The 27,003-nt window shown below is 39.4% G+C and overlaps 1 protein-coding gene across 4 annotated transcripts in view; it reads left to right on the forward strand.

Moving 5' to 3' along the window:
- Nucleotides 1-27,003, forward strand: part of dgkg (diacylglycerol kinase, gamma) — a 62,552-nt gene that overhangs the window by 6,198 nt on the left and 29,351 nt on the right. Inside the window, exons 3-20 of one of the 4 annotated variants that reach the window (XM_072444999.1) lie at nucleotides 827-847; nucleotides 1,377-1,527; nucleotides 2,494-2,556; nucleotides 3,338-3,601; nucleotides 4,353-4,505; nucleotides 6,075-6,124; nucleotides 11,293-11,367; nucleotides 11,927-12,046; nucleotides 13,045-13,162; nucleotides 13,973-14,061; nucleotides 14,655-14,771; nucleotides 15,067-15,165; nucleotides 16,829-16,939; nucleotides 17,038-17,111; nucleotides 19,303-19,377; nucleotides 21,069-21,154; nucleotides 21,410-21,499; nucleotides 22,910-23,070. In XM_072444999.1, coding sequence (XP_072301100.1) covers nucleotides 827-847; nucleotides 1,377-1,527; nucleotides 2,494-2,556; nucleotides 3,338-3,601; nucleotides 4,353-4,505; nucleotides 6,075-6,124; nucleotides 11,293-11,367; nucleotides 11,927-12,046; nucleotides 13,045-13,162; nucleotides 13,973-14,061; nucleotides 14,655-14,771; nucleotides 15,067-15,165; nucleotides 16,829-16,939; nucleotides 17,038-17,111; nucleotides 19,303-19,377; nucleotides 21,069-21,154; nucleotides 21,410-21,499; nucleotides 22,910-23,070 — 1,917 coding nt within the window. The remainder of the gene's footprint in view (nucleotides 1-826; nucleotides 848-1,376; nucleotides 1,528-2,493; nucleotides 2,557-3,337; nucleotides 3,602-4,352; nucleotides 4,506-6,074; nucleotides 6,125-11,292; nucleotides 11,368-11,926; nucleotides 12,047-13,044; nucleotides 13,163-13,972; nucleotides 14,062-14,654; nucleotides 14,772-15,066; nucleotides 15,166-16,828; nucleotides 16,940-17,037; nucleotides 17,112-19,302; nucleotides 19,378-21,068; nucleotides 21,155-21,409; nucleotides 21,500-22,909; nucleotides 23,071-27,003) is intronic. The other 3 variants (XM_072445001.1, XM_072445000.1, XM_072445002.1) reach the window with 3 other exon arrangements.

Here is a 27,003-nt window from a genome sequence, read left to right on the forward strand (position 1 = left end):
TAAAACCAAAGTAAAGTGGCTTGACAGTAGCCATATATGTTATAAAAAGCTACACAAGTCAATTTAAAGTCAGCCAAAATGAAAGAAAATAAACGAAGCATGTAAACTGTGGAAACCCCTTGGGAGATGACAGACTGGCACGACTCAGGGTAAGTTTGCTGAGGGGAACATAATGTTGGTGACTAAATGTGCTGTCCTGAGGGATTGTTTTTGCACAAACACATCTGGGTGTATTTATGAGGCAAAAACGGAGCGCTTTACTCTTTTCTGTGACAACGACTCTGGCTGATGTGGGCCCCAGTGCACAGGAGCAGAGTTGTACAAAGCTAATTAAAGTCTTGTGATTGATTTGTCCAAAAAAGGAGCATGTGCGTGTTCTTTTCTGGCATTGGGTTATGTCAGGATTTAGCTCTCTGCAGATGGACAGTGACAGCATATAGAAGCTTAGTTTAAGGCATATTTTCACATGAAGCCTTGTCGGGTACAAGGGCCAGCATTTCTTTGTACTAATGATTTGTTTTTGAAAATGCTTTGGACAAAACAAAACTACAGATTACAAGCTGAAATCAGCAGTGCAATCATTAGCTGCAGTAGTAGACATGAATCCAAAACTTCTTACTGATAACAATATTTCAAGATATATTTTGAAAAAAGAATTAAAAAAAAAGTATGGCATACACCTGCTTTGTATACTCACAAAAATCAACACAGTTGAGACAGATCCAGACTAAAGCAGAAATCCAGCTTGGCTCAGTGCAGACTCCCCCCATTTTATAGCTCTGACTGTTTCCTTCCTTCCTTTTTCACTTTCTCAACTGTAAATCAGAAGCAAGATGTTCTGAACCAAGTAAGCCCGAGCCCCTGGCTCTGCATGTTGTGTGGTGTGTGTCAGTCAGCGGAGCGCATGCACATCCTGTCACCGACACAACATACGCTCGTCTCATCACTACAGAAGCCCACCATGGAGGCCTGGGTTAGAGGTCATGGGGTCACGCAGTGGACTTTATTGCAGAACTTTTACAGTATGTGACTGATAGTTAATAATATCATAAACCGTTACGATCACTAAATCTTCAATGACAGCAACTTTCTTTTGCCATGCCACTGAATCATTTGCTAGAGAGGGAGATTCTACATGTTGCTGATTTTTTTAAAACCTTTGCTTTGTCTGTCTCTGACCTGCCTTGACATTTAGCAGACTTAAAAATATCATGTGGAAAAACAGTTTTATGTAACTGCTTAACCTCATTTTGTAATTCAGCTGTTTTATATCATGCAAAAATATTGATCTTCAAAGGTCATCTTAGTGCAGGACACTCTCTTTTAACAAAGAAATAACCTCTTATGACCTTTCTTTCCCTGTCCTCTCTGCTTAGCCCATTGACTATGAAGGCTTTCAGCTCTTCATGGCCACTTACCTGGAGAACGATCTCCCAGAGGAGCTGTGTCAGCATCTGTTCACTTCCTTCAAGAGTAAGTCCGGCGGCGGCTCCCCGGACCAGTCCAGAGCTGGGACCAGTCTCCTCGGTAAGTTCTGTCTCTTCTCATCAAGTCAAATATTAGTTGTCTACAAAAAGATTACGAAAAAATAACATATACGATTACATTAATTCTTGAAACATTTGACTGTGATATCATTGTATTTGGCCAGTTATTTACTCACTGGCCACTGTCCACACAAGATAAGCAGTGAGTGTTGTCTGCCTCCACCTGTCTCATAAGATTCTGTGTGGGATTTGGCTCCGAGTTCACTGCGACTGTCTGGTCCTTCATACTGAGCAGCTGAGAAGACAGATGGATCATTGAATTAGAAATCTATTTGTGTGTCATAATGCTGGTCGAAGTTAGAGGCAAGTGCACAGTGATTAATTGAGAGACAGAATGAAGCTTTGGACAGTAAACGCAATGCTGAGATTTCCACTGTGAGTCAGTCAAACGCAGTCCAAACTTTATGTTAGCTGCATGTTATCTACTTCACTCCATCTGCCACATTGTCTTTCTAAGATTATGTGGATTTTAGGCTGAAATATGTATACAATGCTGTGATGGTACACCGGCATAACAATGTATAGATTTGTCAAAATGTGATGTAAATGCATAGTTAATCGTACTTCCTCCTCTTTCTCCCTTTTCCCCCATGATTTTAACTCGAGCATGGGTTTTAGAAATGTTGGTTTAATGCCTCTTTTCAGTTTTGTATGTGTATTGCACGGTTCACATAGGGACATATAAAATACATATACAGCACTGCCCTCTTGTGGTTACTCTTTTTAAACAATAGACTCCCATTTTAAGACTTTGCTCTGTTCATAATTCCCCCACCCACTGTGGTTTTCTCCCATTTTTGTAGTTATAGTCTGAACTATAACTATTTCCTGCCTTATATCTGAAGACAACTCTCAGATATCAATTATGATTCATTTCAAGAGTTTATTTGAATGATCTGTTGTTCACTTATTGCATGACTTCCTCTTTCCATCCAAACCCTGGCAGAAGCCCGCTCCATTGATGCAGGCATCTCTATACAGACTGAAGTGGCCTGTGCCCCCATTACAGGTACCTGAGGAGCTGGTGAGGTCGTCTAAGTGGGACTAGAGCCCTGCTGGCTTCAATCTGCTGCCCTCATATTGTGACGCTGCTTTTGTGATTTCTCTGTGACTATAATTTGCCTGTGGATCCATCGACACTATTGTATTTGTACTTGTGATTATTTCATCGGCTTCAACCTCTTGCATTTAAACTGCCTTGTGGAAGTGTTGAAGTGCATGTGACAGGTTCTCATGTTGTTTCCAATTGTGACTTTGTTTGAAGAAAATTGACATCTAAATCTTCAAATTCAGGGGCAATTTACACACAACTGAGCCATTTTACAGTCAGTTTAAACAATCATTTCAAAATAAAGGTGTTATTAGGTGTTATTAACTATTTATGATATGGTTGCTAGGTAACTGTTGTAGAATTACCGCTACCTATGTCACATCTGCTGCTTATGTCCAACCAGGAAGTACAATTATTATTATGTTTTAATGATTCATGATTTTTCGGCCCGTAGGCTTTATTAGACAGGATAGTATAATGTGAAATGGGGATGAGACTGAGGGAGAATCCACTCGGCCTCTGAGCAGCACAGGAAATATAGACAATATACAGCATCAAAATTGTCAAACTAGGTAAAAATAGACAAAAGAAATTGTAAAATCACTATATTTTAGTGAACTGTGTAGTCCAACCAGTCACATGCACTTTAATGTTTAGATATTCACCAGAGATGTTCTTTCTTCCTCACACATGTCTTTATATTTATCTAAATAAATGTTCTGTTTTTCTGTCCGGTCAGGCATGAATGGGAAGAGTATCCTGTGTGCCATGGGACGCCACACTCCAGAGCACAGTGTCATGAGCACAGCCGGTTCAGGAGCCACCACGTCCCCATGTTCGTCCCGCTCCTCCTCACAGCGGTCCAGGACGGGGGGCCAGACGCCCGGGGGGCAGCACAGGTCGCCTTGCACTAAAGTCAAATCCACTGAGGGCAACAATAACAATGTCCTGACACCCAACAAGGGCCCCTGCAGGTCACCAGTGTCCCCCAAACTTTCTCCAGGTAACACATGTCGTTATCAACAAGGTGTAAACTGAAATATAATCACACTTGTTGATTAAAGTCTTGACCAACTGAAGTAGTAATTAACTACATTTTGTGAATAATAAAATAAATCTGTGTGAAAATTTGGCTATTTTATGTCTATATCTAGTTTAGTTAATATTATTTACTTAGAAATCTTACTCTTTTACCAGTTGAAGCTAAGAATTAGGGCTGCAACTAACAATAATTTTAGTACTCGACCAGTCAATGATTATTTATATTGTAAATTGCATACATTATCAACTGAATATATAGTTAGAAGGCGTGTATGTAGAGAATATTTACAAAGAAAGCGCAGTATTCATGAAGAGATTCTCTTTTGACATTTTGATTTATTAAATCCACTGCCTTGTGTTTTAAAGTCTGTATTATAATTATTACGATTATCACAATATGACTACGTTTATTCTTTTATTTTAGTCGAGTAGTCACAATAAAGTCACTACCATAAGAATCACTACCTATTGCATAACTTGAGAAGAAAATACGTCACATTATCAGAACGGGCGCAAGGGGCTGATATAATCTTCAAGGTCTATATAATCTTTATCAAATGCAAAAGTATGGAACAAAATTTAAGTCGTAATTGTTAGTTTACCAGGAGAGTCCATTCTCTCTGCCTTGTCCACACACCTGTTACTACACCTGTCCCGTTGTTTCATACGGTGATGATGGATCAGCTTATAACCATGAGCGTTTTGTCCCGCAGAGAGGAGTCACTCGGAGAAGCATTTGTCGCTGCGGAGGAGCCCGTCGCCGCAGAAGCTGTCCCCCCTGCCGTCCCCCCAGGTGGTCTTTCTCAAGGACATCGTCTGCTACCTCTCGCTGTTGGAGAGAGGCACGCCGGAGGACAAGCTGGAGTGTGAGTGACAGACCGGGGTGATGGTGCGAGGTGGGCGGGACTGGTCAGTGCTCAGAGAGGAGAGCAGCTGCTGTCTGAATTCTGCCAGGACTGTCCCACTCGAATCAGAACAAGGAGACTAATCATTTCATCCAAAACAAGCTTAAATCACTTGTCTTGGGTTAATTTCACTAGCTTAGATTTCGTAATTTATTAGAACTCAATCATTTAGTTTGTTTTAAAATATTTCTGACTTATTAATTATTGATACAGGGAAAAATACTTCATGAGTTCCCTGTTGAATACACAACAAATAAAAAACACATATGACGGTGACAATATCTAGATTAATTGTCAATAAAAAAAATAACAAAAATGATAAAACAAAAGCATAAAAACACACACAATATGGAATAAAATTATTTAAAACAAGAGCACTGGCACTGTGGATAGTCTTTAACAAGTGCTTTAAATTCATTAAAAGGCACAAAATAATTTGGTTCCATAAGCCATACGTTTCAATATATTGTTACATAGTTTAAGATGAATTTACTCTTGATTACAAGCTAAACAACCTTAAAATGTGAGAAAGTCAGATAGAATCTATGTCGATTAGTGGATAAGAAAATAGATTTGGTAATAGAAAATTACATGCAACAAGAATAATATTCAGCACTGAACATTTATTCAGCTGATTCTTTTTCATTTCTAAATAAATGTTGTGCTTTTTTGCTTTACCAGTTAAAATATATATTGAACTTTGTCTTAGTGTATTTTAATCTGTGCAGATAGTATAGTATATATTGTGCTGAATGTATGTATTTATTTATTATCTTCTTAGCACTTCAAGTGTCACTGTAGTCCAAGACAAATGTCCTCTTACCTTAGTCCTTGTCTATTGCGGTTTCATTCAAAGTATGTCCCAGTTTAGTCTTGCTTTATTTCATATATTTGGATCAGGATTACTCCCTTGCTGTCAGCATTTTCATTCTTTTATTCTGTCATGCAGGCAGAATAAGAATCGCAGCCTTCTGCTCGACAAGAGGAATCACATTATCAGATTTGGTGGAATAACCTTGATTCGTACTCACGGCTGTTTCGCATCTCGCTGTTCACCATTTTTCCTCTTGTTAATCATTGCCTGACGATATGATCTCATCAAGAAAAGATGTGCAAAGGGTTTTTATTTTGCCGCTTACATTGAAAAGAAAGAGGAAAGAAAGAAGCTCATTTGAGAATACAATGATTTTAGTTGTCTCTTTTTCTTCTTCTATTAGTTCTGCTTCTCCTTAAGTACGCATGTGGTCCCAGGTCAACATAAAGGAGTAATATGAAGACACTTTCCTCTTGTGGTTGAACATACACGCAGTCAGACGGGGTCAGTGACATGCTTAAGTGGCTCCGCTCTGCCCGCTTCTATATCGACTCTCTCTGACAAGGCTAATCTATTCTAACTGGTCCCACAAGAAGCACGCAATACTTCTTGAACCCAGTGGACGCCCGGAGACGGGACGAGAGCCGCCGTTAAAGCTGCTAATGATGTGACAGTCCATTCTGAGTCATAACCGGGGTCTCTCGTTTTCCCTGCAGTCATGTTCCGGCTCTACGACACGGACGGCAACGGTGTCCTGGACAGTTCTGTGAGTGTCCACCTCCCACTCTCTCTGTGCTCCGTGACCTTTGACACGTGTGAGGTCCAGACGTTGGTGTTATGTAACGTGAAGAATCGTATCATACCTTAACACATAACTTTGTCTGCCACTCTTAGGGATGTCAGGATCACCGGTATTATATTATTATATTATTATATTATATTATATTAGCAATCGGAATTATACAGGTCAGAATATAATCGTCATAAATAATAATAATAATAATAAATATAGCCGCAAGCGGCAATGATCGGCCCTCGCTACGCCGCCGCCACGCCGCAAGAGGAGGGGGCGCTAACGCGCCCCAATTGTCCTTTTATTACGCCTACTGCTGAATCTGTGACGCTGTCACATCTTCTCCCCTTTGTTTTACCATCAAAAAGCAATTTTATTTTGAATTCTTGGCAAAATGTGCGGCTTTGCCGCACAGACATCGTGACTCTTTGAATAAAAATGTGGATACCTTTTGATGGTCCACCACTGAAGATGAGTCTCACCAAATTTCAGGTTAATAGGGCTGACGCCCTGAGGGGGAGGAGTTTGTGAAAGTCTAAAGTGTAAACATGTTCTGGCGATTTCCCCATTGGAATAACATGGCAGGTTTTGGTCATCGCTACGGCAACGCCATAACAATTATGACATGGGTCTCACTGACTTTTTTGATGGGGATGATAAAATTGAGTTGTGTGTCAAATTTCAGATAATTTCGAAAACTAAACATTCAACCTCCATATAAAATCTGTAGGGGGCGCTGTGGCGCCAAATAAATTTATTTCACTGCAAGTAGGTTTAGGGCAAAGAGTTTAACAACTGATTCTAATTTGACGCAATTCGGACTTTATCTGCGCAAACGGCAGAAATTTTACATATGGGAGATTTCTGAAATTCTAGCTACAGTTTGCGGCTTCGCCGCACAGAGACCGTGAGAGGTATCAATGTAATTTGGATAACTTTTGATGTCCCACTCCTCAGTAGCATTTTCACCAAATTTCAGCTTTTTAGGGCCAACGCCCTGGGAGGAGTTTGTAAAAGTCCGACGTTTGGAAAAACTCCGAAGTCATGTTTAGCCATTTTTGAAGCAATATGGCCGACATTTGGTTGGGCAGACGGCGTTGCCGTAATAATATTTTTTACTTCTCTTGTCACCATCTACCTCTGCGCCAAATTTCATGATTCTACGATCAGATTTTTTTTGGGTCATTTCCCATCCCTCAATGCATTTTTGGTACATTTGGGGGCGCTGACGCGCCAATTTTTTTATTTTAGAAAAGGGAAATAGCCAGAATGTAGAGAGGCACGATTTTTAGAGGTGTGCAATTTTTTGTGACTTTTCGTCAATGTTCACTGGGTGAAAAATGGGGGGGTTGGTCCCGAGAAGAAGAAGAAGAAAGAATTAAAGCCGCAAGCGGCATCCAACGGCCCTCGCGGGCCGCCGGCCTTCCGACTCTGCGCTTTCGACTTGATAAAGATGGCGCCCTTATTGTGTGTTGAATTAAAAAAGAACTTGACAGACGGGGACACATTGGACATGGCCAATCCAGTGCAAATGAACACAAGTGTCAGTCAAATTTGCTGCGCCGCCGCACAGAGACCGTAGCACTTGGAATAAAAATATGGATAACTTTTGATGCCGCGCTTGTGTAAATGATATTTCCCAAAGTAAAGCTTGATCGAGCTATTGCCCACGGAGGAGTTTGTTAAAGTGTGAAGCGTAAATGTGAACATTTCAAGGATTTGGCGTTTTTCCCATTTGTGACAGTATATTTGCAGCTCCACGGCACAGAGACCGTACCACTTAAAATCAAAATATGACTAACTTTTGATGCCCCGTTTGTGTAGATGATTTTCCCCAAATATGAGCTTGATCGGGCAATCGCCCTAGGAGGAGTTCGTTAAAGTGTGAAGCGTAAAAATGTGGTCATTTTAGAGATTTCGCTGTTTTCCCATTTCTGACATATATTTGCGGGTCCGCCACACAGAGACCGTAGCACTTAGAATCAAAATATGGATAAGTTTTGATGCCCCGCTTGTGTAGATGATATTCTCCAAATATGAGCTTGATCGGACAATCGCCCTAGGAGGAGTTCATTAAAGTGTGAAGCGTAAAAATGTGGTGATTTGAGCAATTCTACGATTTTCCCATAAGGATAACATGGGATGTTTCTGTCAACGCTACGGTTACGCCGTACAAAATATGACTTTGGCTCTCATACTTTTATGATCAGGATGGCAAATTAGAATTTTGTTCAAAATATCATGTCATTTGGAAAAACTCTATTGTTTATAGACCACTCTGAAGGCCAAATAGTCAGAATTCTGGGAAACGTTTGCGGCTCCGTCGCACAGAGACCGTAAAAGTTATCCTTAAAATTTGGATAACTTTAGATGCCCCACTTGTCTAGAGGACGTACACCAATTTTGAGGTTGGTGGGCAAAACGCACTAGGAGGACTTCGTTAAAGTGTAAAACATAAAAATGTGGTAATTTGAGAGATTTTGTGGTTTTCCCATAGGGATAACATGGGAGGTTTCTGTCATCGCTACGACTACGCCGTAAAAAATTAGGCATTTTTGTGATTGGCTTTTGTGATTGGGACGGCAAAGTAGAATTTTGGGTAAAGTTTAGACAATTTTGGTAAAACTAATTTTTGACCTTCAATGTTAATTTAAAGGTCACTCTGTAGGGGGCGCTATCGCGCCCATTTCAATTTTGTCAGCCTAAACTGGTCCAAACTAGAAAGTTTAACAACTGATTCAAATTTGGTCCTAATCGGACTGGTTTTGATCAAATGGGAACAATTTTTAGATCTGCAATATTCCAAAATAAGTTGTCCAACTTTGCGGCTGCGCCGCACACAGACCGTAAAAGGTATCTCAAAAAATTGGATAACTTTAGATGTCCCACTTGTCCAGAGGACGTACGCCGATTTTGAAGTCGGTGGGCAAAACGCCCTAGGAGGAGTTCGTCAAAGTTTGACGTAAACAAAATGGCTAACTCAGCTTGTTTTCATTTTCAAAGGAAGATGGCGGCCATAGGGTAAGTCTGGGGGCGTGGCCACAATAATATTTTTTTTTTGTCCTCACGAGAGGAATGCGTGTCCCGAATTTCGTAGCTTTACGACAAAGTTGACCTCGGGGCGTCTCCCATAGGCGCAATGTATTTTGACTTTTGTCGGTGGCGCTGTCGCGCCATTTTTTAACGAAAAAAAAAATGGCCCAGAAAAAATCAAATTTTTCGCCGATTCTGAATTTTGGGCAAAGTTTGGTGAGTTTTTGAGCATGTTCAGGGGGTCAAATTAGAACTCAAAAAGCAGAAGAACAAGAAAAATAAAAATAATAATATTTTTAGCAAAAACAATATAGCCGTTTCCACTATAACAACAAATTATACATCGTTTGAAAGCTCTAAGCCTTCCCCATGCCGCCATGGGGTGGAATCATCATTACGAGCGCTTACGCGCTCGTCACTCCCCATTCCGTCGGGATGCCCCGCCCACTCCCCATAGACTTCCATTGATTTGAGCAGATACAAGCATGGCCCATGCCTGCGGCATGGATTCTCGCGTACAGGACGATGCCAGGAGGGTTTTTGGAGGAATGCAGCGCTTCGCGCTGCTGTTGTCAACAATTTGTGAATGGGCTACGCCCATTCACAAATTGTTGACTATTTCTGTCATAGCAGGAGTAAGTATGCATGATCCATGCCTTCGGCATGGGCTAGTTCACTGTACTTGCCAGGGGCGACGGGGTACCAAACATGCGGGCTGCGCCCGCATGTTTGGTCAGACAGTTGCAACGCTGCCTTCGGCAGCGTTGCGGGAGCAATAGGCCCTCCCCCTGCTGGGGCTCGGGCCTAATAATATTCCGATGCGAAAACAATGTTTCCCATTTTTCAAATATCATAAACTATACATTTTCGGAAAGCGCTCGCGCTTTCCTACCTCATGGTGTGGGTCCCTGGTCACTGACGGGTACTTTCGATAATTTTGAGTGGGCTCCGCCCACTTTGTGTTTTTGGCCCTCTATACAGTAATAATGTTCAATTTTTGCATTACATGCTTATATGCACGGAACATGCAAGAGATGGGGAACGTATTCGTGAGCTACTTAGCGCAAATTAGTGCTTTATATGGGTATGTAAAGTGCTCGTTTAGTGCAAACTTTTGCACGGGCTTCGCCCGTTTACAACGGTAATGTTCCATTTTCCTACAACTAATTAGCATGCACGGGGCGTGCATGAGTGAAGGAGTGCGTTAGTGAGTGTTTGGAAGTGGGCGAGCGCTTCGCGCTCGATTTCGTGCGCACTACGTGCGCACTTTCGCAGCCGTGCTTCGCACGGCCTTACGAGACTAATAGGCCTCTCGCCAGCTTGTGGCGCTCGGGCCTAATAATAATAATAATAATAATGAGAAGCAAAAATTAAGAAATGTTTTTCTCAATTCATTCACTGAAAACTTAAAAAGTAATTGTTGTTTGTCACTTTAACTTTATGTTTTTATTCAGAAAGTTGTATTTAATAAATCTGGTCATGTAGTAATGGTGAGCTACTGTAGTTGTTCAGAAAGTGAGGGTGATGATGATTTCATGATGTCATTTTAAAATTATGACACTGTATTAACTCTATTTTTTAATTGAAAACAGTATTTTTTTATTGAAAGTGGGTCAGATAATATGATAATCTACTAAATATATACAAAATTAAACCTAATTTAAAAATATTTACCACGTAAAATTATTACAGACGTCTATCTAATTTTGGGGTCCTGAAGTCAGGACCCCAAGTTATTTGACAGGAATCTAAGTTTTTTTTAAATACATTTTTGTAAAGATTTTTCCTAGCATTAGCCTTGTTTTGATCTTGGTTTGTCAGTGTTGTTTTATTTATTTTTTTGACACAGAGAAAGACTATTAAATGAAAGCATAATTAAACTTATTGTGTCGTATATTCAAATACTGCAATACAAAACATAGTCATTGAATATTGCATATTTTTCTCATTGTTCAAATTTAAATGAATATGTGGAAAAAGAGCATTTAATATTCTGGTATCAGAACCAGTATCGAGTATGGAACCTTTGCTTTAGTATCGAAATCGAGTTTGAAATGTTCTGTGACAACACTAGTGTGAACAGACATTATTTCTTACCTTGTTTCTAGGAGTTGGATCGCATCATAAATCAGATGGTACATGTGGCAGAGTATCTGGAGTGGGATTCAACAGAACTGAGACCGGTGAGTAACATTTAAGTCCCGATGTGGACTTGGTTCCTCTTCTAGTCCTTAATCATGGATTTAGACCAGGATTAGTTTCATTTTTAGTCCCTATTTTGGATAATTTTGCTCCAGCAAGTTTGAATACATGAAAAGAGTATAACAATTTAAAATACAGAATTGTTATTCAAAATACTAGATTCTGGAAGGCAAAAATAATGTACTTAAGTTAAATCTGCATAATGACATAATGACATAATGAGCAAACTCAGAAACATAATCACTGGCAAAATAGCTGAAGTCATGAAGCCAAAAGTACATGACAACATTTTAATAACTATTTTACAATTTAGTTTCTAAGTATGAACATAAAGCATGTTTACGTTCATAGACAAACATACTTAGACTTTAGGATTGTACTCTGGCCTCTCTTTTGGCCTCAGTTGATTGCAACTCGAAACCTCTCAGTCCATACTCTTTTAAATTGGTCAATTTTAAACCACTTGTCTGTTTTGGGCTGATTGATCACGACTTTGCTCTTTTTTACTGTTTTGAGCAGAGAGTGTTTTTGTGGCTGCAGATTTTGAAGGAAATGATGGAGGAGATTGACTTTGACCGGGACGGGACAGTCACGCTGGAGGAGTGGATCCGTGGAGGCCTCACCACTATCCCTTTACTGGTCCTGCTGGGCATGGACACGGTGAGAATCAAATAAAACTTACAGTTTTCATGTGAGGTGAAGATTCAGTCTGTACGTTTACATGCACACAAGGAAATCACAATCAACAAGGTCTGTAAAAATGCATATAAACACAGAAGGGTAGTGATCCTAAATTGTACGAAGGAATTGGCAGTACTATGATCATACTCGGAGTACTGCAGCATGTATACAACGTACTCCAATCACGCTAGAAGAGGCGATCAGCTGCACGGGCCAGGAAACGTCCAGGCAAATATTAGACGTGTTTGGACGTGTACACACTCATTTCAGATCAGCAATAACACAAATATTTGTCGCTCCACCACAAACTCGCTTGTGTTGAAGTTGTTTGATTGTTTCGGTCCACTGCAGAAAAAGATCAATGTAAAAACGATTCTTTTGTGTTTGACGTCGCTGTGAAGAGCAAATAACTTGTAAACAACACATTTCCAAACATGTCCAAAAGTCACATGCTCAGAGCTAAAGAGTTGTTGCTCATCATATTTGTGTTTATTAGCAGTAATAGTCTGAATAGATTCTCTGGCCCCGAGACAAAATGAAACACATTTTTTAAACTTTCTGATGCTTTTCTTACATTGTTACATTGGTCATTAATTTATTCTTTTATAGTTCGAGACACAAATATGAAAAATCACTGAAAATGTGAAATAGTGTGAAATAACTACTGTCACTAGATCATTATTTGGGCAAACCACCATTCAACAATCTCCTTCAGTGATTTTTTTCAAATGTTTTTTTAACAATATAGGCTCGATTACTTTTATAGGTTTATGATTATACAAGAAGCATAAATGTCAATAGTCAGTTTGTTTGTTTTACCTCGTAGGAGAAAATTTGCTTTAGGAGGGCGCCATTCTTAACTTCTGGGGAAAACACTGCACATGTCCCCAAACTTCTATCTATTATTCTTATTTTGGACATTTATTTGCATGCACAACAAAGTCAAACATTTGTACTGTATATTTTTGTGCACACAGAATGTACAAGAAGATGGGCAGCATGTGTGGCGTCTAAAGCACTTCAATAAACCAGCGTACTGTAACTACTGCCATACCATGCTGCTGGGAGTCCGGAAGCAGGGCCTGTGCTGCTCCTGTAAGTCCCCGTGCTCCTGGTTCTTACAGCTAATGCGAACTTAAAATATAGAAGAAACGACCAATTCAATTTGAAAGTGAAATGGTCTGGTTGTTTTTGCATGAACATTATTTCAGTTTGTTGTATTGGTTTGTTTCATTTAAAAGACAATTATGCCTCAATGGTAGAATTAGCATTAGCACTGAGACTCAAACACGTCCCTTTATAAACAAAGTGTCCTCTGGTGCAGTGTTGACATGTTTTGTAAAGTTTTTAGCATGTTTTAGGGGTCATGGATGTCCCCACAACTCGCTGTTCACTACCTGATCTTAAAGTATTTATTAGTTTTAGACTGGCTTAGCAAAAAACCCCATAGAGATAGAATTAAACATGAAGTACTGACGCTGACACTGAACTCGGTGCTGTTGAACACATGCCTCCATTTTGTTTGTTAAATGTTCTCTTTGAACTTGTCACATTTGTCATTATCAGCGCGTCTGTGTTTTTCTGTGGCTGTCTGGTTGGTCTGAGTGCCTCGGAGTAATTTAATTAAAAGTCCTTACAATAACCATTATTTATCATTAACTGAGTCATTATGTGTAATTATGTTATTGATTTATTATAATACGATGATGAGGAAGTATCAAATGTGCTGAAATATTATAAAGGACTGTTTAGGCCATTAGAGTTCAGAAAGAAAGCTTTTTTCAAACTCTCCTTTCTGAACTTTGTTACAATAATATACATCAAATACAGTTGGCAGTGTTAAGATGCTGTAATTGTGTGACTACAAAAGTCCCTAATACAAATATTGTTTACTGCTTTCCTCAGTATGCAAATACACAGTACATGAACGCTGTGTGTCCAAAGACATCGCAGCCTGCATCAGCACTTACGCCAAGTCACGACGACACACCAATGTGAGTACTGGAAACACTGCCAAACAGAAAGGACTTGTATAATGGGACACAAGAGAGGACAGCCTACTAAAGGTGCACCATGGAACTTTTCTAGTGGAGGGTTTACCAGCTGTTGTCTCCATAGAAGTTGAGTATGACATTAATCTTGTCTCTATGGGGACACATAAGTAACTGTGCAACATTCCTGGGCAAATAAACAATATAATTTCCTTGGTGAAGATTAAGTAGTGGACCCTTCACTGGAAAGGTTACATGTATGCCACATAATGTAGTCTAATGTATACTGTTACTACATAAATATTTGTGTGAGGTATTTGTCCTGTTCAGTTCTATAGCCTCAGACTCATTTAGAAAACAGATGAATAAATAGATCATTAGTAGAAGTGGAAGACGTGCTCATCACTTGTATTAAGTAAATTAATAGTAATGTCAGTTGTGACTGCTCAAAGCTGGACACAGAGTTGGGAGTATTCATTTTGCCTTTAAATTATAAGGTAAAAAGCACCATGAATTGAGAAAAAAAAAGGATACTTTAAATGGGTAAATGCACCACTTGGTTCCACTATGGTTAACCATCCCTCTCTTCCCATTAGGCTATGCAGCATGTGTGGATGGAGGGGAATTCTCCTACAAAGTGCGACCGCTGCCACAGAAGCATCAAGTGTTACCAGGGTCTGACAGGACTGCACTGTGTCTGGTGTCAAATCACTGTGAGTCATTGCATTATCTCCACATGACACTCTTCTACCTTTCCCATGTGGTGTGCACTGTGTCTCCACTAGATGGCACTGTTGCCCTACAGTAGTGTCTGCTAGAACGTTGGCACTGGAGGTCATTCTCACAGTGAGGGTTCTGCAGTTAGTCATGTGCAGAGAAATGTTTTGACTGTACTTTCACTTTTCACGTATAGATGATGAATGACCTCATATGTGGCTCCCTGTTAGCGCTTGATTGACTCAGTGTCACAGATGGATCCCTCCCACAGTTCGTCTGTTTCTTTCATAGCTCCATAATAAGTGTGCGTCTAACGTCAAGCCTGAATGTGATGGAGGAGCACTGAGGGACCACACGCTGTTGCCTTCGTACATCTGCCCCGTCGTCTTGGTGAGAACAGTTTCTCTTCTGCTACACAAATTCAGAACATGCTCATTTGATAGAGGTGTTTGTTATCAATGTCTATGAAACACTTCCATTTATTGATTTCATTGTAATAGGATTTACTGTTAATAATAGTAGAATATTTGTTGGTAAGTGACCGTTTTAGTGACATCACATGCCATAAAATGTATTGCGCAAATTGATAGATCTGGGACATTCCTTTATTGAAGTCCTACATATATTACAATGTGTTAAAATGTTCTATTTTTTGTAAATAAATTCACTTTTGACTTTATTCTATTTAAACATACCATTTTCAACATTACACGGTCAAAGACTATTTGATAACCTACACAAATGCGGTCCCTTTTTCAAACATACTGATCCTGCCTCACGAACACGACTGAGAATTGTTCTGTGGGATCAAGATTTTGTGGTTTTGTAAATTATTTCTGAAACAAAAGCATGGATTGACCATTTACCCCTTTGCCTGGACTAATAGATGAGCGGTTTGAGTTACAGTTTGTTTTGTCAGTCTAAATAAGCAAAGCCCCGTGGTGGAGATGCTGTGTGCTGTACCAGAGGAAGCTGTTAACAGGCAGCCAGAGTGTACAAACACAAGCCACCCACATGACTTTCCTTTACAGAGCAGATACAGGGCAGACACAGCTGGGTGAATACCTGATAAGTGATTATTTCATGGTTGAATGAAGCAGACACTGAGCCTTGGAGTTATGACTAGCACCTGTTTCAATTTCACACTCTGCTATGAGCACTATTCTGGGACTTCAGATGGGGCCGGAACAAACAGACTAACTATACTTTTACATCTATTTCAAGCACACATAGTTAAATATTCATTTCCGTTTTGGGAAGTAACTGAATATTGAGTAATTCTGGTACAGGTACTATTTCATTTGGTGTTTTTCTGAATACATTTACCTAAAATCAAAGCAGTACATTGGGATAATCCTTAAACTTCAAACTGCTCAGTATTATTGAGAAATATAGAAAACAAAGCTCTTATGGTGAGTGCATGTGCTTTTTTTCTCTAATCACTGATAAATAAATGCATAAACGTTTACACTAAAATATAATGCAACTTAAACTGAAAGAAAGTATCCAGAATACAGTTCTCTGATTGGACCATTGATTGAAATACATTACAAAATACTTTTAAATGCAAGTATTCAGTGTTTTCAGTGTTACCTAAATGCATTTTAGTATTCTTCCTAACACTGCTTATTTTCCAAATACTTGTGTGTGTCAGTGGCATTACATCCGACTGTTTTGAATTACCTTATGAGAACTTTTTCCTATTCAAAAGATAAAATATAATAAGTTTATTTATTTAATATATCTGAAATAGTCTATAGTCTTGGGGTCTTGGTGACTCTAGGTTTAGCTATTTTGATGTATTATTTCTTTCTTTATTTATTGGATCCCTATTAGTTTTTACACAAGTCAAGACTATTCTTCCTGAGGTCCAAGTGGAGAATAGTCCACTTATGAGATTGATTCCTGGCTCTGATAATTTGCAGAATGTCTCTTGCCACTCTTCACTTCCCATGCTTTTATCTGTCTTAACCAATACAATATATTGCCAAAAACCCTAGAAAATGAATATACATACAAGATAAATCATTTTTGATCAACTTGTTTAATCTAGGACCGTCACTCAGTGGTAAAGCGAGGTGAAGGGGACTCTCCGCCGAGCACTAGTCCAGACGACACCAATCAGACGTTTAAATTCAGCCCTGGTGACGGACAGGCCCTGCAGGTATGAGCTCTTCCTCATCTCACCAAGTCACTGCACTTCCTGTGTGGGCTGCTGTGCAAGAATGACTTCATATATTTGTTTGTTTTTTCTGCTTTCAGATCACCCCACTCCCAGGGACTCACCCACTGCTGGTCATGGTAAATCCAAAAAGTGGAGGAAGGCAAGGAGAGCGGTAAGTTACAGTAGAAAACAGAGAACTACAGTTGCACTTGGAAAATAAATAAATACAAATATACTAATAAATATACTGATAAACAAATAAATACATAGATGGATAGATATTTGAAAGCCAAACTAGAATACATTTGAAGTTTCAATCTACCTATCTTTTAAAATATCAAGTGACTCACCATTTTAGAACACAAACTGACTATAACTAACCTAATACAGTATTTTCAGGGTATTTTTGACTATTGAGCGTTAATGTTGTAAATGAACTTAAAGAGCATTTACCCCTGAACTAGAAATGTCATTCTTGGCAAAAGGATTACAGCCTTTGTCATTATTTGTTCCCCCGCAGACCAGGGTCCTGCTGCTCTGTCTTTCCCCTTCACTTGGGCAACAGTGTAATTTAAACTGCTCCCAAAGCAGTGACTTCAGCGTGGCACTGCTCTACACTTACCACACAGTAGATACTAATCATACCCTGCTGCTCTGCCTCTGACACATTACCATAGCAACATGCTCTTTTTACATTACAAAAGAAAATTATTGACTAATAATAGACATGACAAGAACAAAAATCATTTCTTGTTGGAACACAAATGATGTGCCTCTTGTGTAGCATGGGAGACTTATCAAGCTTTACTCGCTTGGATTAAAACATTCATTTAAGTCTTCAACAGGGCCTAATCTTAGAAAATAAAATACACTTCCACTTTTAATGATTAAAAATGTTTGATGCCCTTAAAAACAACCTTATTTCAGCTCATTTCAGAGCATTACTTTATGAGTGTGAAGCTACAATAATGTCGAGTGCAACATGATATCAGAGGTCCTTATACACTGGCTTAGAAAGACGTCCTTTAAATTAAGGTGTTGTATGTCACCGATACTATATATACCCAAAATATATCTGGGACATACAACTCCTTCAATGCATACATGTGGATCAAAAATAAACACATAACACAGCATGAAACGACTGTGACGGACTGGGCTCAAATAATAATGGATTTGTATATTATAAAATGTGGGGGGAAATCTCGTAGTTTTTTACCCATCAAATATGCCAAGTGACATTCAGTGACTCAAGTATTCAAGTATAAGTATTCAAACTCTTGGAACGTTTCCACATTTTGTCACGTCACGACCACAAACAAACAAATTGCATTGGCATTTTTTGTTAAGGAGAAACACAAAGCGACACACAATTCTGAAGTGGAAAGAAAATAATACGTACCTTACCTGATGATGGCCCGTAGGCTTCAATAGACAAAAAAGCTGAGCGTGAAATAGGTATGAGAGACGGGGGGACGTGCAGCAAATTGTAGGAGCTGGGACTGGAACCCACAAGACTCACCCACTGGGCAGCACACAGTCAGAGTGGCCCAGTCGAAGTCCAGACCTAAATCACATCGAGAATCTGTGGCAAGATCTGAAAACTGCTGTTCACGAACGCTCTCCATCAAATCCTACTGAGCTTGAGCTGTTTTGCAAAGAAGAATGGGCAAAAGGCTGGTAGAGACCGCCGTAATTACAGCAAAATATGGTTCTACAAACACTGACTCAGGCACTTGATTGTTTGTTGCATTCGGGTTTTTGAGAGTAATGTATGATTTTAGAATGATGAGAGATGAAAAATAACCTTCCGGCTAATGCACTGTCCCTGAAATGGATAAATACTTTAGCCCGCATCAAGAGGATTTGACCTTACCGTTGTTTTGTTGGGTCTTTTTGTATCATGTGATTAGCTTGTATTTTGTTCATAACAATAGAAAGAAAAAAAGTAAAATGTTTTGATTTCTGGACATTAATGCTTTATAAAAGACCTTTTCAGCAGTGTCACACTTTAATCCTTGGTTGTTGTATTGGCCATGATTGTGTATTATGTCACACAAAAGGTACTTGAAAATGATTAGTGAGTTTAAAGTGCAGTTTATGTAACGCTGTAAGGACCAACTGCTATCGCTTCACATTTAGCAGGATCTGAGGAGTGAGCAGATAAACTCTTAACCTTTACTTTATTTGTATTTTGCATAATATGACATAAATATGTGTCATCCATAACCAATATTTGCAAAGCATTCCATTTCATATTCTCCTCTTAACAGTGAATAGTTTTCTGTCCACATAAACAAGAATGACCTCAAAGTTTTTGCCTCAACAAATGCTTATTCGATATGATCTATGTTTATTTCCAGGGTCCTCAGAAAGTTCAGGTACTTGCTCAACCCCAGGCAGGTCTACACTTTGGATCAAGGCGGGCCAATGGTGGGGTAAGTCAAATGCTGGTAATTTAAAGGTGCACTTATGGTGACATGAGTCCGACACCTGCTCAGTCCAGTGATGCCACTTTGCTGTGTTAGGTCAGATCTGGGGCACCACTCTCACTCTTCAAGAAATGATTTTAGCAAAAAGATAAATGAAAAGAATCTCTTTATGAGAAAGTGAATGTGAACATTTTAAATGGGACCTTTTGAAATACTTAAAAATAACTTTTGAACTGAAATACAGGCACCATCAGACATTCTTGTAGCTTAATGTAAACTCATTGAGGCAGGTGCAGCTTTCAGTGCTGAGCACAGCGTGTACTTGAACAGAATCCTGTTGCTGTTATTGTGCATTCATGGGAGAAAACTGCTCAATGCAGCACAACATACGTAAGACTCTTTACCTTGAAGGTGAAGCCCCGCCCCTCTCCGTGCTCCTCTTTCCTCCTCTTGAGTCCTGAGCAGTCATGTCTCCTGAGACACAAACACCCATGTGTCTCACCTAGTCTCTATCTATCTCTGTGTGCATTTAAAGTTACTATAGGAGAAAAATAATCTTAATGACATGTTACACCCCATAATGTTAATGGCATTTTGCTGCTAAAACATTTGACAAATAAAACTATTCAGTTGGTTTCGGCTACAGTCAAAACAAGTGCCTTTAGTTGAATTACCGCCCCCTCTTTATTTGATTACACAAACAGAAAATCATTGGCAAACAAACATCCACATTTTGTTAATAATGATCCATTATTCAAGAGAATTTTGTCAGACTTTTGTCCTTCAGATGGAGAAACTAAGACTGTATTGTACTGTAGTATTTTATGTTTTACTTTGACTATGATTTGTGATGATGGGGCTGGTTGAGAATGATCAGACACAGACAATAATAAGCCTCTGTGTATTGCAGCGGGTTAACCGCTGTCATCTCACTTATGTGAACTGTTGTCCATGGCAACAAACAGCGCTGGCCTAAAGTAGCAGCAACCATAGTTTAAATAGGATTTGTATAGCACTCTGTTGAGTCATTTATTATTCAAACTAATACGGTTGGATGCTGTTAAATATTCAAGTTAAAACATGAACTAAACTGGGTTCAGAATGTAGTGCATTAAGAGCATCGACTGAGGCAATATATTTTGTGTTGCTGGAATTGTTTCTGCAATTACTTGTGGTGTTCTAATTGCCTTTTTGTGTCCTCTGGCTGTATTTGGCTTTGCAAATTGGAAACAGTGAGCGTGTTGTACTAACATGTCATCACAGCAGCAGCTCAGATAACTTCTCGCTCCTTAATCTTTGGTGTTTATGGCGTGTCAGTGGTTTCTCCAGCTGCTCCTGTGGGGCCATGTGGACGTGAACGAGGCTGTGCTTCTGTTACGGCCAGCTGAGATGAAAGCTCCCATCACACCTTTGTCCCAACATGCATTAAAGGTCCCTTTGAAGGGCCCACTCCCTACAGCCGTTTCAAGGGAGCGCAGCCACAGAAGAAACATATTGATTGATTACATATACTATCTCTGTCATCCTCTGCTATTTTAGTTCACTGAATCATACTGAAGCGCTACAAAAAGTATGTTTTCTACTCCGTTTTAAAAAAATGTTCGGCTGTTTTTGTGCTTTGCGTTGAAATGTTCCCATAGTGGAAAAAAAATGCTAGTCTAACTTTCTGTTCTCCTTGTCATTTCTGTCCCCTTTAGGCTTAATTTCTTTCATGATGTTCCTGACTTTCGAGTGCTGGCCTGTGGAGGCGATGGGACTGTGGGCTGGATACTGGACTGCATAGGTAAAACAGTTAGTTGGACTGAAAAAATAGCACATTCTACCAACATCATGAGCAGTTCAAGAAATGATGGTACATTTTGGGGATTCAAAAAAAGGAAATAAAGCAATCGATGAATATATTCAAGTTAATGGCAAACTAATACAGATACAGAGAGTGTAATCACCTTGGTTTATCATTTTGAAATGTCAGATGGTGGTGAGAGGAGACTCTGTTAGCGCGCACACAGTAGGTCATATGTTTGTGTTTGTTTTTCAGACAAGGCTAACTTTTCCAGACATCCTCCAGTGGCCATCCTCCCTCTGGGCACTGGGAATGACTTGGCTCGCTGTTTACGCTGGGGAGGAGGTAAATGATGAGGTCTAACCAAACACAACTAAACAAATGCAAAGCAATCTGAGGGGTAATAATGGACTCAGACTTGAACTTTAATAGCCACGTCAAATCAATAACATCAGCAGCTTTTTACCATCTAAAAAACATTGCCAAAATCAAAAATATAGTGTCAAAACCAGATTTAGAGAGACTCATCCATGGGTTTGTCTCCAGTAGATTAGACTACTGTAACGGCCTGCTCACTGGTCTCTCCAAACGAGTTGTAAAACAGCTGCAGTACATCCAGAACGCTGCTGCTCGGGTCCTGACCAGAACCAGGAAGTATGATCACATTAGTCCTGTTCTCAGGTCTCTGCACTGGCTCCTTGTGGCTCAGAGAATAGACTTTAAAGCAGCTCTGCTTGTGTACAAGTCTCTCCATGGCCTAGCACCAAAGTACATCTTGGATATGTTAGTGCCATATGAACCATCTCGGACTCTGAGGACCTCAGGGACCGGCCTCCTGCTGGTGCCAGAGTCAGGACTAAACATGGACCGGCCTCCTGCTGGTGCCAGAGTCAGGACTAAACATGGACCGGCCTCCTGCTGGTGCCAGAGTCAGGACTAAACATGGACCGGCCTCCTGCTGGTGCCAGAGTCAGGACTAAACATGGGGAATCTGCGTTTCAGTTTTATGCAGCTAAAATCTGGAACAGTCTTCCTGAAGATGTGAGACAGGCTTCTACTCTGACAATGTTCAAATCTAAGCTAAAAACAGTTTTGTTTAGCTGCGCATATGACTGAAAGGATTTTTTCTTTGCACTCTTCTCTTTTGTTTGTGATTTTATTAGTTTAGAAAATCAGTTGGATTGATAATTTTTAATTTAGTTAATTTTATTGTATTTCTGTTTCTGTAATTTCTTTGTGATTTTTCCTGCCTTGTGTATGAAATGTGCTCTACAAATAAACTTGCCTTGCCTTGCCTTGCAATGGAATGCATATTTTACTTTTTGCCATTTAATGTTCTTTCCATTTGAATAAGTGGTCATTTTACTATTCCAGTAATCATAGTCAGACAATATTGTGTCAATCCAGCGGAAATGTGTTAAAATGATCAGACAAATGTGAAATGTCTGTAATAATAATGACTAAAGTGCAGAAACATTGACATTTTTAACATTTATTTTTAAATTGCTTTTTCTGATGCATTTCTACAATGAAAAATGTACTTGATGTTCAAATATTGCATGTCTTCAAAACAATATTCCTATTATTTAAATTTCGACGTATTTGAATGATCTTTCTCTGTGGCAACACATAAAGTACTTACTTGTGTGTTACGAATGTTATGAATTTATTTTGTAATAAGATGCCATATATTGAAGCCAAAGAAAGAAAAATCTCTGTAGACTGCAAACGTCCCTTTTCTGGCCTGTTGTGCAGGTTACGAGGGTGGCAGTTTGCTAAAGTTCCTTCGGGACATCGAGCACAGCACAGACGTGGCGATGGACCGCTGGAACATCGATATTGTCCCTGAGGATAAAGAGGAGAAGGGAGACCCTGTGCCCTACAGCATCGTCAACAACTACTTCTCCATAGGAGTGGTGAGTGCACCGCACTGTCCAGGAGGAACCTGTTTTGAATGTGTCACATTCAGTTCATTATTAGGACTTTACCAATATAGATTTGTTTGGGCCTATGCCCATTTTTTACTGTGTTATTTAGCATGAACAATCACATTTGGTTAATTATTAAGCTTTTTTTTTGTATGTATGTTAATGCTGTTAATTTGCAATTTTTTTACCCTGGTTTTGCTACAGCAAACCATTTGACATAACACCAAACATGACTCTCCATGATGTCACTTAATAACATCTAAACACCTGTTTCCAAACATTAAGTTTATGGATGGATTTTAAAATAAACTCAGCGACTAAATTCTGGATGTTCTGTTGTTGGATAACATTATTATCATTATTATAGTACATTATTATCTTTATGTCCTAAATGATATTGGGCTCCAAAATCAGCCGATTGAATGGGCAAACATGTGACCCAGTCGGGTCCTAGTTATAATATTGTATTCTGAGGATTATTTTGTCTATATGAACTTAAGTAAAAGCGTTACTTTTAAAAGTAACTTGTTAACGTTCCTCGTTACTGCCCTGGAAAACAAACGCATTCAATTTACTGTGCTACTTTGTTATAAAAGTTAAAGTACTATTGCGTTTCAAATTAACATTATTGTATAACCTATATTGTTTGCAGACAATCCGTTTGCATTGCTGAACGCAGTAACATAATCATTAATATCATGTAAACAACCAAAGTAAATGCATATGTGCTTCATCTATCTTTTATGTTGACAGATATCCACAACACAATGGCAAACACTAGTCCTAAAAATACTGTCCTAAAGCACGGAAAAACATGCTTAAACAAAATTAGTGGATTAGCAATCTCAGCGACGCACAACAACAGAACGCGCTTGTTTTAGGGCTGTACTTTATTTAAATCAAACTCACCACATCAGATACAAAACAGTGATTATAACGAAGGAGAAGGAGTTTTTCTAAATGTGCATCTGAAAGTTTATTTCTCTTGGCGTCACAAGAGTCACAACACGCTGAAACAAGTGTTTGCTACCGCGGCTCTCTCTTTCTACCTAACCAAAACTAAAGTGTTACTGATTTGAAAAAGTAACTAGTACTCGATTACATGGGTGCCAAAAACGGCTTATGTTCCTCGTTAATCTCAAAAAGTAATTTGAGTACTCCGATATGCTACCAGCTAACACGTTACCCCTAACTCCTGCTCCCGCTCGGACAGTTCTTAATTTAGTTTAATCAGTTTAATTGGAGAAAAGACGTCTGCTGCCAGGCTGCAGTTGCTAGGTAACCTTTTATGGTGTGTCCTGATGGAGAAACCGGTGTTGGTCTCTCAGACGTTTATGTGAGGTGATAAACAAGGACTAGTCATTGATTTATCTGTAAGTCTGGTTAAATACTGCTCACCTGTCGTCTCTCTGGATACAGACGAGACACAGTAAGTTCTTATTTCTTGACAAAGTTAGCATACTTTTATCACAAAACACCTTTAGATGCACATTGCTGTTGTGTATTCAAATAGAGTGTGGATAATGTACACTTATCAACACTGCATCGTCATCATCACTGCATTAGTATTATTATTTTGGTAAAACTTGGATACAAACTATTACTGTTTGATGGTATTGATTACAGTACATTATACTTGCGTTTGAGCTAGTATTACTCTACATTGCAGTCGGCCAGCCTGTTGGAGTTGAGGCTGTGCCAGATTTTGAGCTGTGTCATCAGTTAAAGTCAGCCATCTGCTGTTTTTCCTCTTGAATCATCCACAGCTATAAACATGCTTTATGAGGAAAACTTCCACTAATCACTTAAAATCTAAATAAACTGTGTGGAGGGTATATTATAACACATTTTCACAAGTTAATTCTGCGTAATTAGACATAAATATGTAAATCTTTTTGTTGAGTAGTCTGGATTACAAACAGTGTCTTTTGGGTATTTCTCCTAATACATGCAGTTTGCCACTTTTCTGTGACGTCATTTCTCCTTCTTGTTGTAGTTTAAGACATTTGTGTTTCATTTTACTTTGTTTCTATATTTACTTTTATTTGTTCAGCTGTTGAAGACTAGGACTGCTACTAACTACCACTTTGACAAATAATCAACACATAAATCATTTAAAATCTCTATTTGTAATTGTTTATTCAAGTGAAAGTAAATGAGGAATGGCCTGATTAACACATTAACTTAAACGCTACGAAATAGCACGATGACAGTGACAAATCGGTGAAAACTTCAGCTACGCCTGCCGTATCCATGAAGAGCTTTTATGTCGACTTTATGAGCTTGTAGGCCCCTCCCTTTGGCTAACATATGCAAAATTGAATTGGGGGCATTAGATTAGGCGTATAATGTGATCATTATGGAGGACAGTGGAGTTAAAGCCCTCTCCCGGCCCCGCTCCTGTGGCCCCGCTCCTGTGGCCCCGCCCTTGAACCAGGCTCCTCCCGGTGACAGATGGCCGTGTATCTGAACACCTGAACAAACCCGTACGTGACTCACTCCAACCATGTCGCCATCACTAGCCCCATCGCGAACCCGCCTCGCCAACCATACACGGTGCGCACTTCCTGCTGTCCCGTCGCAGAGCTCGCTGCTCGGGAGATGGTTGCCGCGGCGACGGGGAAGCTTGGCAAGGCCGACTCTGAAAGCTCCAGCCGTCATCTGTCCTTTATCTCGCTGACTTAATAGAGGCTGACGTGGTGAGGCGCGAGCCAAGACCAGTCAACTACAAATATGATTTCAATATATTTTGTTATGTGAATATGAGTGCTCAAAATAAGTTGCAGACAGACCAGTATTTGACATTTTGATTACGTCTGCTGTCTAGTTATAATATGTTGCAGCGCTGCTCTGTTTACAAAGCCCGTAAATACTACAGAAGACTAGTATCATTAGTTTGCGTCACATTTTAGACACGTATAGATTGTAAAACAGCATGGATACTGCATACTTTAGTTATATTTGCCTGCTTTTGAGTTGGGGAGGTTGAACTATTGTGTTTTGGCAGAGAAATGTGTTGTATAAAAAATGCGCGGCGTGTGGGAGCTGGTGGTGCTACACTAAGCAGAAAGGATAGTGACAAGGCATGTGCAAAGTTTCTGCCTCCTGTTTCCTCCGCTCCTCGGCTCCATCAATTTTCAGCAAAAATATTAAACGTGAACGACGAAAACGAATGTACCAAGACATTTCTGGCCTCAAATTGCACCCTTCTTCCTGTTGTACCGTTTTAGTTGATGATATTATAGATCCTTTAAAGATTTGTGCACAAATACTTTCTAAATTCAAAAAATAGAGGCAAAAGAGAAGAGGAACATAATGACATTTCACTGGAGAAACTGGGATTACCACAGAATATAAAAAATATGAGCCTGGTTTAGACATTTACAATTGTGTTTTACGTTATTTGGTTATGTAATTTGATATTATGACAGACAAAAAAATCCTGTTTTTTAGGTTTTACTTGACAGAAATGACAACACTCACAGAATAGTTGACCACAATTGTTTTTCATTTTATCTACAGATATTTTATGTTACATACTTTTCCCCAAATTATACTTTTTGTGAAGCCAGTATCAGTATTTTTTCATCTTTTGTTTCAGAAAAGCAAACCAAACTACATCTTTATCAAAATGTTTGCTTTTTTTTGTTTCGTTTGTCTATTTCATTTAGCCTCCAGTCGCCTTCATTCTGGAATTTTAAACTAAAATCTCCCCATATTGGATTAAAACATTCAAACTTTTTGTTAGCAGTGCTGTCTTGTTTGGTTACCGCTTGACACGCACCCTGGAAATGATATTGTGCAAGGAATTTGAGAGTAGGAAATCACACCCCGTCAGCAGCCATTAAAGATGCCACTGCGCATTAAAGCGAGGAAGCTGATCGCTCTGCAGCTCTTCTTCATGTGAGCTAAAGTATGTGT

This window comes from Eucyclogobius newberryi, unplaced genomic scaffold, assembly GCF_026437365.1.
Source record: "Eucyclogobius newberryi isolate DKJ021-1_F unplaced genomic scaffold, fEucNew1.0.hap1 SCAF_14, whole genome shotgun sequence".
Lineage (NCBI taxonomy): Eukaryota > Metazoa > Chordata > Actinopteri > Gobiiformes > Gobiidae > Eucyclogobius > Eucyclogobius newberryi.